The sequence below is a fragment of the Typopeltis vanoorti genome, chromosome 7, assembly GCF_054136105.1.
Source record: "Typopeltis vanoorti isolate ZY-2024b chromosome 7, IOZ_Tvanoo_1.0, whole genome shotgun sequence".
NCBI classification, from domain to species: Eukaryota; Metazoa; Arthropoda; class Arachnida; order Uropygi; family Thelyphonidae; genus Typopeltis; species Typopeltis vanoorti.
In genome coordinates, this window is record NC_143555.1 from 92328571 (window position 1) to 92346711 (window position 18141).

Sequence of the window (18141 nt, forward strand, 5' to 3'; positions counted from 1 at the left end):
TCACGAACACTTATTATCGCACTCAGAAATCCATTGGCTGTCCCAGGGTAAGGTTCTGAGTGATTTCATTGGTTTCACCGAACAACCCCTTTCTAGTGATGTTGCTGAAAAGTATGAATGAACATATGAGGTCATTGGCCTCTCAACTACATCTGTATTTTCTGCTTTGTCCTGAAAAAAAAAAAACGACTGGATGAAAACTCTCTTTCTAGACTCGGAATATGAACTTCCTTCTGTCAAAGCAGAACAACTTACCGAGCTGTCCTGTGATTCAATGTTCAAAATGCTGTTTCCTTCGTTACCATTACTGGCGTTTTGGTTCCAAGCTAAGTCTGTTTACCCTGAAATTTCCAAAAGGGCTGTAAGACATCTGTTGCCATTTGCCACTACATATCTGTGCACGACAACATTTTCTCATCTTGTATATATGAAAAACAAATACAGGAACAGAGTGTTATATTCATAATATTAGACCTAATTGATATGTTCATATTCTTCCAAATATCTCCATTTATAACAGTATATTGCATTGTCATAAATGACATATTTAGTGTTGTAAAATATAAAAAATTTCCATTTTGGATTTTATGGGGGCCGCGATGAATTAACGTTTGCTACAAGGGAGGCCCAGCATCAAAAAGGTTGGGAAACACTGATGTAGATGATGATGGTAGATGCATGTTAAAGATACCAAGCAATTTTAAACCTGGTTTTACTCCATTTTTTCCAAGTAAGCAAACAGACAAAATGTCAAGTTTGCGCCTGCAATTTATGCAAGACTAGCTGATCCCCCAGGTAGTGCAATACCAAGGCAACTCATGGTAAAAGTGGAGTAAGCTCTGATCACTAATCTTAATATTTACCCTTAATGCCAAAACACATCTCCAAGAAGGGGATGTATGATGTTTTGTATTAAAGGCAAGGGGCCACTACCCAGACCGGTTTCGACCTTTATTGAGGTCTCATCAGTGGGAGCCAGGCTAGAAATACCAAGATTTAGTAATGCAGAGCTTGTAAGTATTTTACCAAAACAAGTTACCATAAGGTGTTATAACCTTATTAAATAAAAATCTCAGGAGGAGATATAGATGTAGAAAGTATTTTTAACTTGGGTATAGTTATGTTAAAGATACCAAGCAATTTTAAACCTGGTTTTACTCCATTTTTTCCAAGTAAGCAAACAGACAAAATGTCAAGTTTGCACATGCAATTTATGCAAGACTAGCTGATTCCCCAGGTAGTGCAAGACCAAGGCAACTCATGGTAAAAGTGGGGCAAGCAGTTCGTTGTAGTTGGTGGATTGAGTGGTGGAGATAAAAAGTTGTAAAGTAGGTGTCCTCCCTCGATGAGTCTTTGGACTCCCTGGAGGTGTTACGTAATAATAATAGTAATACTGGTGTGAAAGACACTGCAAATAAAAAAAAAACAATAGAAGCAATCAGCAATTCACTCAACTTAAACAAGAGTGACTTTCAAAAGATATCAAATTTGGACAACAATCCTACAGTAACTTTCTTACCAGAGTTGTATTTTGTCCTCTCAATAGGTAATGGAATTCCAACTCTTTTTGCAGATCTACCTATCATAATCTTTTTCTACCCCCCCCCTTAGGCTTCAACTGTGCTGTTCCTACAACTTTATCTCCTACTTTAAGGTACTGTGTGTGTGTGTGTGTGTGTGTGTGTGTGTGTGTGTGTGTGTGTGTGTGTGTGTGTGCGCGTGCGTGCGTGTGTGCGTGCGTGCGTGCGCGCACGCACACACTTCTCACTTGCTTTTCCACAAGTGAGCTTCACTGCAATCTGCAAACTTGCTCCAACTTACCTATATGAACAAAAAAAAGCTAGAGACTAGCTGTTCACTTCACATTCAAGATTCAGCAATTATTAATTATATTAGAACCTCACCTTCATAATTCAGGACTCTGGGTTGTCATTGCCAGTGGAAGACACTATGGCAGTAAGAAGTGATTTTAATATTTCCTATTCTAATATAGAGAATGTTTACATTTGGTAAGATAGCACTAATTATCTTTGGATCTTTGTTAGCAATGTGAACTATGTTATTTAGTTAGTTGGTATCTGATATGTGTAACTTGGAAGATGATGCTAATATATGGATTTAAACATTGGTACAGGAAAACCTTGCTTAATGCAATTAATTAATCCATCAGTTAATGCATGCTAAGTGAAATCACGTTAAGCGAATACAGTAAACAGTAGGAATGATTATAACTCATCCATCAGTTAGTGTAAATTTGGAAAAAAAAATACAGCATAAGTTGTATTAGAGGATAAAATCAAAGTTAATAAAAATCAATTGCTTAAATTTTTATTTAATGTTTAAACATTGGATTGAGCTACCTTTTTTTACAAAATAATTAAGTAAAGATGCTTGAATCGTGCTTGACTTTTCATCTTGTCATGCAATTTGTGATAGCTGGCGATCACAAATTGCATGACAAGATGAAAAGTCAAGAAATTTAAACAAAATTGCCTTAGCATTCTAAGTGTGATTGAAAACTAGCTCAAGTTCTTTTGCAGTTAGCTTCTTAGTCATAACATTCCCTTCTTCGCACAAGGATCCTTATCTTCTTCTTCATATGCACGCTGTTCTTCTAGTCGAAGGAGATCATTCTTGCTTAACTATTCCGAATGGGAATCAAGCAAGTTTCTCACATCTTTATTATTCAGTTCATTAAATCCAAGTTCTTTTCCAATTGTGCTGATTTCTTCAATAATGTTAGCTCTTGGATTTTGCGGATGATAAACTAACATAGGCTTGAGTTTAAAGTTTCTTTCTGCATTGCCTCCTAATGAAAGCATAGGACGATCTTTAGATTGGTTTCCTGGTTGAGATGCTTCAGTTTTAGCTAGGAAAGTTTTTGTTGGCATACGCTTCCAAAAGAGACCAATTTCATCGATGTTGAATATTTGCCGATCTTCATAATCACCCTTCTGAATTATGCTTTGCAATTTTTCAGGAAAAGTGACTGCAGAATCTTTATCAACAGTAGTAGATTCCCCAGTTATTCTTACACTATGCAGTCCAGTTAGATTTGTAAATGATCAAATCATCCTAAACTTGCAGTAAAGCTTTCACATTGCTCTTGAAATTTGGTCTCTTTCAATGAGGTAAAAATATTAAAAGCTTTTGCCTGAATATTCCCTGTACTAAGGGATTTTATTTTTTGGTTATAATCTTCAATCCAGAGTGATAGAAGACGCTCCTTCTCAATCATTAAATGGCTTCTATTTTGGGTGATCTGCATGCTTAAAGAAGCAGTAGCAACTTTTCCTTGTTCTTTGTATTCTTTGCTCTTATTTAATATAGCCCAAACTGTAAACTCGCTGTATCCCAGGTCTTGCACAGTCATCGTATTAGTAGTGCCACTTTCATGTCTCTTAATGACTTTCAGCTTTTCTGCTTGCTGACTTCGCTGCAGATTGGTGACAAAAAATTTTGCATACTGTAAAAAAACTGATTTAAATATAAAAAAATTATATATAAAAGGATAAAAAAACTGTTAACTGATTAATCACTCACTTAAAGTGGGAAATAGTATTATTTCATTCAATAGTGCTAACTGATTATCGCACATATTGAATTCGCGTTAAGTGAGGTTTTCCTATATAGTTAAAATGTTTATTATATCAACTAGATTTAGCATCTCCACATGTATGATAATGTATAATGCCAGTGTATCAGCACATAAGCTACTGTGACCAGTGAATAATAACTTGGATATTGTAATACTTGTAGGTAAAATTTGCTTTGCTGACTTTCTGCATTTGATGTCCACAAAAATGGCAGAAAAAGACACTAATGAAGAAATACTAAAAGCATTTCAGCTGTTTGACAGTGATAATACAGGCAAGATATCCTTTAATAATTTGAAGAGAGTAGCACAAGAACTAGGAGAAACACTTACAGATGAAGAATTACAAGTAAGTGTAAGCATTTACACACATGTGCATGCATTTTATATTTTTGATATATTATTGAAATTAATAGGAAGGTTGAGTGTTTAATGAAATGTATTCTCAGGAGCATGCCAATAATGATTGACATCTAAGGCAATTCAAGAGTAATTTTAATCATTGATAATTTTACTCTCTCTCTCTACCTATGTTTGTTGACATTATATTAAAATCACTTCTTACTGCACAGGTGCCTCCTATTGGCATTTTCATTCTTATCACTCTTCTATCAATCACTCATCTGTCCATAATGATTAAATATGCTAACAATTTTTATGCTTCTTATCCATATTATTTTAATTTCAGGGGACACTTCATATCAGTGTTTTGATTTATTGTAAACGTGTCGGCTAGTAGGTAGTTAATAGACACATTATTACATGGCACCATCAAAGATTTCAAGGATTCATCTTGGGAGGACTCTCCACACCACACAACCTACTATCTAAACTACTTATTTCTCTATCTGCACTATGCCACTATTCACATATTGCATCTCTATCTACCACCCACTATTAGCATTTTTGTGTGTTAATTTCATGTAATCTCTGGCCAGTTTGGCTATATGCAGGATGAAAAACCCAACTTTCTTGGGAAAAACTAGTGTTATCTATCCTGGCTTTAGACTGTTTGAGTAATAGCCCAGTCTCACTATGATACATAACCATCAGTAGCATATGTGCTTTTTTTTTTCAAGATTATTTTTCATGTATGGTTGGAAATTAAATGACACATGATTTCCCAACATATCCCAAAAGCCTTGCTACTGCTAAGTTGACTTCCTTCCTTTATGCTTATGCATAGACCCACATGATACCATATACTTGTTTTCAAAACTTGATCTAACAGATGTTGGAAGTTTATTTTGCACTTGGTTAGACTATAATAAATTTAGTTTAATCCTTTATCCAAGTGTAAGCAAACAAAGTTTGTGCCTGAAAATATCTTCAGGACTGAGGTAAGGTGGTACATTCCCTGGCAACTCGGAGCAAAAGTGGACCAAGCTCTCATAATTCCTTGTCTCAGTATCTCCTATAATGCAAAGCATCTCCTTGTGGACATGTATACTGCTGTGCGCATTAAAGGAAGGGCCACCACCCAGACTAGTTTCGACCTTTATTGAGGTCTCGTCAGTGGGAGGCAGACCAAGAGTGGTGATACTAAGGCAGAAGTAATGGAGAGGTCATGTTTACCTATACGAGTTGCCAACCGGTGTACAACCTTATTATTAAATATGACCTCTCCATTTCTTTTGCCTTAGTGTCACCACTCTAGGTCTGCCTCCCACTGATGAGACCTCAATAAAGGTCGAAACCGGTCTGGGTAGTCACCCTTCCCTTAATGCATAGCAGTATACATGTCTGCAAGGAGATGCTTTGCATTATGGAAGATACTGAGACAAGGAGGGATGAGAGCTTGGTCCACCTTTGCTCCGAGTTGCTAGGGGATGTACCACCTTACCTCAGTCCTGAAGATATTTTCAGGTGCAAACTTTGTTTGCTTACACTTGGATAAAGGATTAAACTAAATTTATTATAGTCTAACTAAGTGCAAAATAAACTTCCAACATCTTTCTCTAAATCCAGAGTAATTTAATAATAAGGTAGTACACCGGTTGGCAACTCAATAGGTAAATATGACCTCTCCATTGCTTCTGCCTTAGTTTCACCACTCTGGGTTTGCCTCCCACTGAAGAGACTTCAATAAAGGTCGAAACCGGTCTGGGTAGTCACCCTTCCCTTAATGCATAGCAGTATACATGTCTGCAAGGAGATGCTTTGCATTATGGAAGATACTGAGACAAGGAGGGATGAGAGCTTGGTCCACCTTTGCTCCGAGTTGCCAGGGAATGTACCACCTTACCTCAGTCCTGAAGATACTTTCAGGTGCAAACTTTGTTTGCTTACACTTGGATAAAGGATTAAACTAAATTTATTATTGATCTGAAAGAATAGGTTGGTTAATCCTTATTCCCATAATGCCTGTTTGTATATTGCATGTGTTCTAGTTGGTTTGCCAGCTTTGAAGAATGAAAAATCTGAATTTCTGAGAGGAAAAACTCTTCCACCTCCATATGAGACCAGCTAACTCACTATCAGATGAAAAGCGCTGATGAATATTCTTTGCATCCTAGACAGGATTCGAACCCAGGTCTTTCCAACCAAGGAGCATGGTTGAAACCGACTGTGCTAGGGAGACTGTAGATGTCTGCTTATTTGTTATTATGCAGATGAATTTATTCATCAATTCAGTTTATATATCTACCAGGTCGAATATTCCAGGTATGCGGTGCTCATCACCAAATAGCAATATCAGTGGTATTATATTTTTGCATTTAATCCCATTAAAGACTTCCCAAATTGCTTCCAGACATCGTGTGATTCCTAAATGTAAACACAATAGACTAGTGCTTCATGAAGAGGACACTTTTTGATACGCAAACATTGCATCACATTCGCGTTAATAACCCGGGTGTGCATTCAAAATATGTACATCTTTGAACCTTTTGAAAAGATGTACAGATGGTGCAGCTAAAAAATTCTTAGTGTTCTAAGAGTGTCAACACTCAGAAAGGCAAAGCTGGGTGAGCTCAGAGGCAATTAGCACCTAGAGGCTGTGATTGGTTATTGTGTCAACCAATCCAATTGAACACTGTCATTTGTCATGAGTTGCTCTATTTGCTTTCTGTGTTTCATCTGTTCTTCATGCATGAAGTGTGAACTGACATGGTAGGCCAGTTTTTATATATAATATAGATAAGTTTTTAATATATAATTTTCAATAAATTTATAACTTTTTTGCACATATTTACAATGGGAAATGGTATTGTAGTTGCAGGAGGTAAGCTTTGTCTTCCTCTAATTCCAAATTTGACACCTTTGATAATTCAAATATACCAACCAGATATAGCATTCTTCTTCATTATTGTTTTCTAATATACAGTATCTTAAAACAACTCCTGCAACTCATTTGTCATGAGTTGCTCTATTTGCTTTCTGTGTTTCATCTGTTCTTCATGCATGAAGTGTGAACTGACATGGTAGGCCAGTTTTTATATATAATATAGATAAGTTTTTAATATATAATTTTCAATAAATTTATAACTTTTTTGCACATATTTACAATGGGAAATGGTATTGTAGTTGCAGGAGGTAAGCTTTGTCTTCCTCTAATTCCAAATTTGACACCTTTGATAATTCAAATATACCAACCAGATATAGCATTCTTCTTCATTATTGTTTTCTAATATACAGTATCTTAAAACAAACATATTGTCACCCACTCTGTGCAGATTTGGTTACAATCAATTGATAAATTAAAGTATTCAAAGTTATTCTACAGTTAATTGCATTACATCAATTAAGATGAGCACTGATGTGCTATATACTTAAAACTTCCATATATCTATAAAAATGCAATCATATACAGTCAAACTGACGTGAATTTTGTAGCATGGGTTGCATAATTCACAACAGCACACCCAATTGAAATGGGCATGCGACACCACTGATATCTACTGTATTGCTCAATTTAAATTTTTTTCTGTACATGACTTGTTATTTACTTATCTGTTTAATTTTTATTTACTCATGTAATGCTGTAACCTTTGTAATAGTGCAGTTTGATCTTTGCTGTCCTTGTGCCAATAAACCAAACCAACCATCATGCTACGTTCCTTCATTAAAGTAGAAATAGTGTGCATTCTCACACCTGATTTTCATCAAACCATCTTCTTGTACCTCCTTCAATTCCACCCGCTGACTTAATACAATATAGACTGTGTATTGCCCAATATAATGTCCTATTTCTACCATATATTTCTAGTATTTTGAGCAGCCTTTCTCTTGGCACTTGTCATATGCTTTTTGGATATCCTCTTCTTCTCCCATGGTCCTAAATGAACTGTTGGGTCATTCATGGCTAGTAGGTGATACTCTTTACTAGCCTCTTCCAGTCGTCTCAGTCTCTTGTTCTTGATGTCAGTTGAGAAAGGGAGGAATTGGTCAATTTTTTGATGTTATCGGTCTATTTTAATCGAGGTCGGCCCCTAACCCTTTAATCCCGGAATGATTCCTTCTAGTGCTTGCTTTGGAATGCCATTAGCCCTCTCCACATGTCTGAACCATTTCATCCATCTTCTTCTGATGACTGTCAGAATATTTTCCCTTTTTCTCCCATCTATTGAATCAATCAGTTTTCAGACATTTTCATTGGTTTCGTGAGCGGTATAGAGAATTCTCAAAAGTCTTCTGTAAGTTTTCATTTCGAAAGACAGGAGTCTCTCATCTTCCTTCAATAAAGTCCAGACCTCACAACCATACAAGAAGACAGAATTCACCAAGATGTCAATTAGTCTTAGTCTGATTGTGATTGCTATTCTGTTATCTTCCCACAATGGTTTTAACTTCTGTAGGGCCACGGTTGCCATAGCAATTCAGTATTTAATATCGGTTTTTGAACGACCATCTTGACTCAACATGCTTCCTAGATAAGTGAACTTCTTTACATTCTCAATTTGCTTATTGCCAATTTGTATCTTTAAGAATTCAATGTCTGATTTTGAGGTTATCATTGTTTTTGTTTTTTGTAGGTTTATGTATAATCCATATTTTATTAATGTTCCGAAAACACAGCTGGTTATCTCTTGTAATTCTTCTTCACTTTCTGCCAGAAGATCGATATCGTCAGCAAAATGTAAGTTATTTATTATTAGTCTGCCAACTACTATTCCAGTGTCATATTCATAAAGAGCTTCATCTATGACATATTACAGAAAACAATTAAAAAGAAGAGGGGACAAGATGCATCCCTGTCTTAGCCCCCCATTCTGCCCGGAACGGTTCACTGCTGTAATTTTTAATTTCAATTCTCATATCAGATGAGGAATAAAGAGATTTAATAATCCTAATGATTTTGTTGTCAATACCATAATGTTCTAAAATTTTCCATAATGCCTCGTGCCATATTGAGTCAAAAGCTTTTTGAAGGTCTAAAAAGTTGTGACAGATTATTTTGTTCTGTTCTATGTATTTTTCTCCTAGTATGTGTATTGTAAAAATATGGTCAATTGTACTTCTGGACTTCTGGAAACCTGCTTGTTTGTCTGATAGTCTGCTTTCTATTTTCTTTTTGATACTTGACAATAGTATTTTTAACAGGATTTTGCTTGGATGACTAATAAGGCTTATTGTTCTATAGTTGCTACATTTATTGCTGTTTCCCTTTTTAGGAATAGGTACAAGGACAGAAGTCTGCCAATCAGAAGGCCAAGTCTCTGTGTTCCATATGTCCTGGAATAAATTTAGCAAGGTGTCTATGATGATGTCACCTCCTTCGCGTATCAGTTCCACTGTGACACCATCACTTTCCTGTGATTTTCCTATTTTTGAGGACCTAACTGCTGCAATAACTTCTTCTTTTAATATCAGGTAATCTCCTTCCTCTGAACCTCCTGGCAAAATTCCATCCAAAACATCATCAGTCAGTTGAGGGTCTTTTTGAAAAATTTTGGTTGTGTAACATTTCCATCTATCAACTATTTTCTGGTTATCCGTGATAGGAGTTCCATCTTTATCTTCTATGCTCCAATTAATTGCGGTAAAAGGTTTGGTTAACTTATTGATAATTTGAAAATCACTTTTAGAATTATTTTTATTTAAGTCCTCTTCTATAATTTTGCATTCATCCAACATCCATAAGTTTCAAGCATGTTTGATTTCTTTTTTAATAATCTTAGTAATATTTTTATACTGTTCTCTATTATCACCGCTATTAATATGAGATTTCAAATATCTTCTTTCGTTGCATAGGTCCAAAATATTTTTGGTTATCTATGGTTTATTTATTTTCCTTTTGTATCCAAGGATTTCTTCAGCTGTCTCAGTTATCTTTTGTGAGAAGTATTTGGTTTTAAATTCGATACTATTATATTTTTGAAGCTTGTGTCAAAAATTTGTTTTAATTTGTATTTATATCGTGAATTTATTTGGGTATCTTTTAATTTTTCTATATTATATCTTTTATGAGTTGATTTTGTGGGTAATCTTTCTCTCATTTTCATATTCATAGTTGTGATGACCATGTTGTGGTCACTGCCAATGTCGGCTCCAGGAAATGATCTGGTTCTTGTGAGGTTGATGGAATTTTTAAATCTTATGCTTACAAGGATAAAGTCAATTTGGTTGTGTGTTTTACCATCAGGGGAAGTCCATGTCCATCTTCTGGAAGGTTTATGGGGAAATAGAGTGTTAATAATGGTAAGTTCATTTTGTGAGGCAAAATTGATCAATTCAAAACTTCTTTTGTTTGTCTCCCCATAACCATACGGTCCGTCAAATGGGAGATAATCCTTGCCAATGTCTGTTCCAATTTTGGCATTCCAATTGCCCTGTACAATCAAAAGGTCTTTTCTATTTGCTCTGGTGATTGTTGCATTAAGTTAACCATAAAACTCCTCTACTTTGGAGTCCTCGTGATCTGCGGTTGGGGCATAGACCTGTATGATGGTGATATTGAGTGGTTTTCCTCTCAGATGGACTAGAGCAATTCTAGACCTGATTGTAGTAGAGTCCTAATATTCCAAGTTCTGGTCATTAAACGGTTGTGGAGTCTGAATCTGGATCCAGTTTTTCCATTATTTTTGTCAGTGATAGTGGTAGTGCCAGTTGCTAACTTCTCATTGCCACCCCTGGAGCTGCTACCAAATGGCAACGCAGACCTTGTTGAACTGGGCGATGTCTGAGCTGGCATGGTGTGCTGTGTTAAATCCTTCGCCATGAATGTCTAATGGGCAGTAAATTAAGACAGATGATGCCAATCTCCTCTTCTGTCTTCACCTGCTAGCATTTAGCTTATAGTGGGATGGCCTTCACGCCTTGGGAGGCCCTACTAGGAGTAATGATACTCCCGCCGTGCTTCACCCATCCTGCCCAGGGCCATCCCCTCCACCATGGTGAAGCAGCATAGAAGGACTTGGGGGAGGGGGGGGTATTTTGGATATACAAAACTTCAATATGAATCATTGTTGTATTCCCATGATTTCTCAGTTGTTTGTGATAAAGTGAAAATTTGATTCTAACAACAGTTACTTAGCCTGAACCTAGCTTGTTCCCTTCTGAGTTTTTCTTAGCCTCTTCTCATGTATGTTTACATAAATCTTAACTGGAACATTCAGTTAAGAAAATTCCTTAATTTTACTAGTTTTATATTCCTTTGGATGATTGGGGCTCTACTCCAGTCATGCAGAATTCGACCCTCTGACCAGGCCTTTCGAATGGTGCTGCAGCTACTGTAAAACTTATATATCCATATTTGAGCATTTGTGGTTGAATATCATCTGTTCCAGGTTTCTTTCCACATTACAGGACTCTTTTCTCCATTCCTAAGCTTTTCAATAGCCTTCAGAACATTTACCCACATTCCTGATATTTATCTTCTGTGTTCCTACTAAAGTCTTCCCATTACGTATTTCTTTTTTATGCTTTTCTCTGTATTCTTATGCAGACTTGCAAGGAACTTTCAATAAGCTTTTTCTTTTCCATGATTGCCTCTTGGACTCTTGAGTCTATCATGGAATTCTTATAATTCTTGCAGACAACTTCACCTACATGCTTTCCTGGTTGAATCAGGCAGTATTTTTTTCAGGGTCTGCCATTTAATTCCATGGTTCTTGTTTTCAAACTCTTGCATTTTTTCTTGACTAATATTTGTAATTTGTATATTGTAATATTTGTTTCTGCAGGTTACCTCTGTAAGCTGATATATGTGTATTGTATATACATATATATTATACTTGTCAATATGATATATATATTGATAAGAAAACAAATATGATCACTTCCTATTTGAAATTCCCTTATGATATGAATTTTATTATCAGTGATATAGTTAAATGAAACATTTATTTCATGTGTTTGCTGTTATTTGAATTTCTGCATGTTATGTTGGAAAATAGTACTGTTCAAAACTAGTCAATTTTCTTAACACGAATGTAGCAACTTTGCTCTTTTCTCCAAATTTTCTCAAAATAATTTCTGTGTGTTGTCAGGTATTCATTTCCTATTCTAATATTTAGTTCTCCAACAAGGTCCAACGTTTCCTTTTTCTTTATGTCAGCTACCTTTCTCCAGTAGCACAAAAAAATCCTCTACTTCTTCCTTAGTAGAACCTTCCATGAGACCATAGGCACAAATGAGTCTCATTGTTTAATTCTCCCATTTTGATGTTTGTCCACATCACTTTACTTTAAACTGCCTGCCATTCAAGGAATCTTTATGTTTAGTGTTAAATATATAGCTACTCCTTTCTTTCCCTGATCTGAATATAACATCGCATTGTTATGTAGAAGAACCTCACCTGTTTTGTCTTCTTTGTTTCAGTAATAACAGTTATGTTGACATTGTGCCTCTCTAATTCTTCTGCCAGTTCCACTTCTTTTCCTTCAAAAGTCCTTACACTGTGATAGTACTGATATTCAATCAGTTTAAATTGGAATTTGTTTCAGCAGCTGAGTTTTCACTGTTCACCCTGGTTCCTTGACAAAGACAGCAAGGGCCTGATGGTATACTTCAAAATTGTGCTTAAGAGACATGCCCCTAAACTAACCATGTCTGTCATCATCTTTCTACCCCTTATTCTATTCAGCTGCTATCTACCCTATAGCACAAAAGCAGAACATTTACCTCATATCTATTCCCTTCCATAAATTTCTGCTTTTAAGTTGTCAGCCTCTTGCTCTCATCTCAGCACCCTCCAAAATAATGGATCCACAGCAGACCTTTTGGCCCACATCACCCATCTCTGGACATATTTGATAGGTCTAGCATAGAAGGCTACTCATTAACTTGTTACTGTATGGTGGATGTTATTTTCAGATTTCTTTAAAAATGCAGCTTGTTGGTCAGGACATCATTGTGCATTATCTTAGAATGCAGTGTGCTGATTGCATGAGTAGAATTTATGTCTAATTTAAATTCATAAAGTAAATATATTCTATAAATATCTGCAATTGACGTAGCTTTTTTTTGTTATACTTCACTATTTTACCAATCATACTTGCTAGATAAATGCTTGACAAATAAGTACTACCTATCTGTTTAATAATTTATGTCAAATGCAAAAATTATGTGGAAGCATAATGCAAGAAAGCCACACAAACGTTTTGGTTACCTTAATAAATATAGTTGATTTTATACACCATACCACAACTTTCGTTGTCATCATCAAATTCTTGATATGTACCTTCAAGACGGTGTACAGGATGCAATAGTACTAGATGATTAATTATTATTACTAACAATTTTTCCTCCAAATTAGTCTGTTATAAGTCAGGACTCCAGTATTATTAGATGTTATAGGTATTATTTCTGGGAAATTTTCCGTGTTACTCCTCTTAAAAACTATTATTTTTTCTTCTATTTTTGCGTGTTTTCGTTTAGGAGTGTCCCTTATTTTAAAACATTGGCTTTTTACTCAAGAATTCTTAAGGCATTATGGGTGTATTTTAAAGATAAATATATGCAGACTAATAGAGGAAGAAATTTTGCACATACCTTGTTTGGATGTCAGGTTGTCTTCGTTCTGCATACTTCTGCTGTTAGACTGTTAAAAGGGGAAGGGGGGGGTTTGACACAAGGTGGGAAATTAATTTGAAAACTTGGTTTTTTAAAAAATAATATATATATATATATATATATATATATATATATATATAATATATTTAAGGGTACTTCTTTTGGGAAAGGGGAAGGGTTTTATGGGAAACAGGGGCAGGGGAGAGCATTCATGGGGTGCGAGCTGTTTCGATCGTGCTATCGTCATCAGAACATTTCGGGATAAGTGTAGGGCTATGTCATGTCAGCTTGGTACTTCTGCCTTTGAGGTGCTTGTGTTATCGCCTATTGGAGTTGTGACCTAATTTTTATGTTGTTGAACTTCCAAAACTCAGAAATTAAGTAGGGTCTGTGGACGTTGATTGAGTTTTCGTCACATTTTATGACTGTAGTTTCCGATATTCTAAGCAGTTAAATATTATGTTTCTATCTTCTAAAGCATTTCTGACAACATCAATTTACTTCAATCTTGACCTTCCTCTGTGACTTTGTCTGATATCTTGGCATCGAATGCCTGTTTTGCTAACCTTTCCCACTTTGTTTAAGCATCCATATTCACCTTTGGTCAGCTGTATTCCACATTTTTGAATGCTAACAATGTCAATTATTTTCTTAATATGTTCATTTTCATATGATTCTGCCAATGATGACATCTTTTTACTCCCTTAATTTTTTTTTTTAGAACTTTCCTATTTGTGGCCTCTAATCTTTAATCATCTGTTTTATTTATAACCCAGTTTCATGTCCATAAGTTAAAATTAGTTTGAACAGTGTCTGGTGTATTAATAGTTTTGTGTTTAGGCTGATCTCTCACTTATTCTTTATAAATTTATTCAGTTTGCACCATACCAGTTTTGCTTGTTATGTTTATTGTTTAATTTGGCATCTTCTCAAAAAATTACATCTAAATAGATGAAATATTTACTTAATATTATATTAGCATTTCCATGGAATCCTAAGATTCATCAATGAGAGACCCACTCTAACCATGACTGACACAATGCCTATCATACCTCTTCTTAAATTTGTTCATGGACAGAGCACTACCTCTGACAGCCACTGCTTGTAATCATCCCACTCATTTACCCTCTCCAAGCAAAAAATGAGTTAGTCCTTACACCCTTGCTAACTTTGCTCTTACACTACTTTCGGAGTTGACTGGGAAGTGATGTATGCATAGTATACATCACTTCCCATAACAACTTACACTATGATGTATGCATAGTGTAAGTTGTTATAGCAACTTATGTTATCCACTATGTTATGGCAGATTTGTTATTAATCAGTTGTTATAGCAGTTGGTGTTTCTGTGTTATCTCCTCTTTTTCACCTACCAGCTAAACTTGATAACCCACAAGCCTCCAGGTCATCCCCCATAGGGTTCCACAAACCAATTATAATTTTGGTTACTAATTGTCTGAATCCTGTCCACTACTTTCACAACCCCCCCCCCCAAAAAAAAAAACTAGATGAACAAACCTGTGGATAGTAGTCATCCTTTGAGCTGTATTTGCTCAAATATAGCTTGAAGGATACAATTGATGTTTTCATATTCCCACCTGTTTTTATAGTTTTTATCCTCTTGCCAATTTTCAGGTAAATTTTTTATATCAGTAATTATTCAGTTTTGTTAAAATTTTAATCCTGGAAACTTGTGCAAGATTTAATGATCAGCATTGCTTCATCTGCATAAAGTAAAGACTGAGTTGGATATCTCCAATTTTGATTTCAGAGTTAATGCCACTTTCCTTCATAATGTGATCCATCAGATGATGAATAAGAGGATATCCTTATCTTGAATTTGGATTTGACATCATACCATCTTCCTGTCTGTTCCCTGTTCCTGAATTAGTGCATTGTCCAATCAGATTACAAACAATGCAAAAAAGTATTAGAGAATGAAGATAAAAAAGAGATTATGGGACTAAAAAAATAACCATGGTTGCAAAGAAACAAATTTGTAGAGCAGAAGATAGAGCTATAGAAGGTAATAAAATACTGAGATTTACAAATGGAGACAGAATACATTTGGAATAAGAAACCCATAGCAGTATCAGTAGCAGGAAATCATCATTGTAATACCCAAATGCTATTTCATTTTGGAATTTCCTTTATATAGCATTGTAGCATTGCAGTTTGATTGGAACTATTTGATAGCGTCCTGTAGTTAGTGTTTTGTTATTAACAGTGTTTGCTATAGTGATATGCATGTACTTCTGTTTTAGCACACTGCTATTGTTATTTTCTTGTATGTTTATGAGGTAGCATATTGAAAGAAATTATTCTCTGAAATTTCATAATAGATTTTCATATAGAATGTTAGTATTATTTCTGACTTCCATAGATCACAAAGATCCGTTGTAGAAGGCCAGATATTAAAGTATAAATTTTTTCTTTGCAGGAAATGATAAATGAAGCAGATCGTGATGGTGATGGAGAAGTAAATCAGGAAGAATTTCTAAGAATAATGAAAAAGACTTGCCTTTACTAAAGAAACTAATTTTTTAAAAGATTATTAGTTCCTCAGATATCTGATTTATAAAAATTATGTAGACTATATTTTATTAAAGATATAATCTTCCATTTCATGTACAGAATCGTTAATATAATATTGCCATGTCTTAAGATATGAAATACTGTATATTGGATACTTTATTATGCTTTTTATTACTAGTTAATTTTACATGTATTGTATGATGTTGTTTAATATTTAATATAATATTGTGTGGAATTATTAATAAGTCACAAATTTTTATGATTCTTCAAGATATGATTATCATAAGTGAGAGTTAGACAAAATAGGACAAAGAAGTTATTCAGAAAATTTAAATGATTAAAATTGTTTTAACAATTAGCCTTTCATTTATAGTATTTTATACAATCTTATTCTTTATGTAGTTGGCCTTTTCTGAATGATATCAAATACCCCCCCCCCCTTTTATTTTCTGGGGAGGGATATTTGATACCATTTCCTCAGTTTATGAACATCGTTTCTCAACAGATGTACATGCAGTATTTAAAACTGCTTTGTTTTTAAATTTAAATTTTCTTATCCAGATGAAGGATGTATTGTAAATTTGAGTTTAAGGGTTGAAAATTTCCAGACTATATCTATGAAGATATAATCCAAAAATGCTACTCTAACTTATTTTTGTTAATACATTGAATTTAAAATCTAACAATGAATTTTTGTTATCTCTATATACAAGGCCAGTCCAAGACAGAGAAATTAAGCATTCATAACCTTTAAAATTTAATATAATGAAGAAAAATCTTACATGTTTAAAATTATTTTTCTTTCTTTCTTCCTTTAGTGTGCAATACTTATGGGTACAGTCTCAATTAACATATCATTTACATTTTTTCTTAAATACAGAAAGGATTCTTTTGAATTAAAACCTAGTTAGACATTTTCACCATTTGCATTTCCAAAACTAGCTAATCTAATTCTGCTGAACTTTGGTGGCTTTGGAATATTAGAAAAGTGACATTACTGCAATATAAGATTATGAGAGTGCCTGTTTTCTTCTCTCCTCCTTTCTCCCTTCTGTCTTTGGCAATCAGTCCAGTTTGTAATACCTTATGGCAATCCTCGATGGATTTTTGCTAATACATTCAAGAAATATTCTAACAAAGCAGTCTTGATATTGAAATGTTTGTTAGTCCTATTATTCTGCAGACATTTTATGATTTTGTTGCAATATAAACCAGTTTATTTTGAAACAAACATTGACAAAAATGCAATCCTTTTGATTTGTGCATTATACCCTTGCCTATTCATGATCCAGTAGTTCCATTAATATGCTATAGAATGAAATAGATAATTACTTGTGTCTAGCATCAGAACTCATTATTTTTATGAAAGTAAACTATTGTGATATAATATATTTTAGAATCTTTGTTAGAGAAATGTTTTTGGGTTATATCTAAACTTAGACATATTATAGATTATAATTTTTGTCAGCTAATAAATGCCATTGTAGGCCACAATTGAATATATTCTACTTTATTTATAATTGGCAGGCAGCTTAATAATTTTGCTGTTATTTGTATTTGTGATAAACACTTGTAGACATATCATGTTGAATTGTTTGTAATAAATTAATATTTTATATAATCGCAGTATAGTTTAATTAAAAACATAGCTTTTCTAAGCTGTAAAATTTTTTTCTAGATTTTGTTCTTGCAATATGCTTGTTTTATTCCTTTCATTTGCTGTTACACAAAAGTCACTAAAATGTCCCACACTTCCTTATCATACATGCTGTGCACATTCTGAGGAACCCTGACTAGTATTTCTCATCTAGCTTCAGTCAGGAGAAAAAAGATATTTTAAAATTATCCTTCGTTTTGATACTTTCTTCATACTTAGAGTAACATTTTAATAAATGTGCACTATAGGTATTAAAATAGTATTAAAACTAAGGATAATTTATGAAAAAAAATTTAAATAAATTATCCTTTGACGTTATGTATTATTTCCTAAACTCCCTCACACATGGCACCAATGTATTTACAGGACCTTCGACCACTCATGTATGGGATCAGTGTAA

General features: G+C 34.4%; 1 protein-coding gene across 1 annotated transcript in view; it reads left to right on the forward strand.

Moving 5' to 3' along the window:
• The window catches only part of LOC150104864 (uncharacterized), a 66616-nt gene extending 48911 nt beyond the window's left edge, over positions 1–17705 (forward strand). The window contains exons 4-5 of the mRNA XM_090396023.1: positions 3760–3944; positions 15990–17705. Coding sequence (XP_090252149.1) covers positions 3760–3944; positions 15990–16079 — 275 coding nt within the window. The 3' untranslated portion in view covers positions 16080–17705. The remainder of the gene's footprint in view (positions 1–3759; positions 3945–15989) is intronic.
• The last annotated feature ends 436 nt before the right edge of the window (positions 17706–18141 follow it).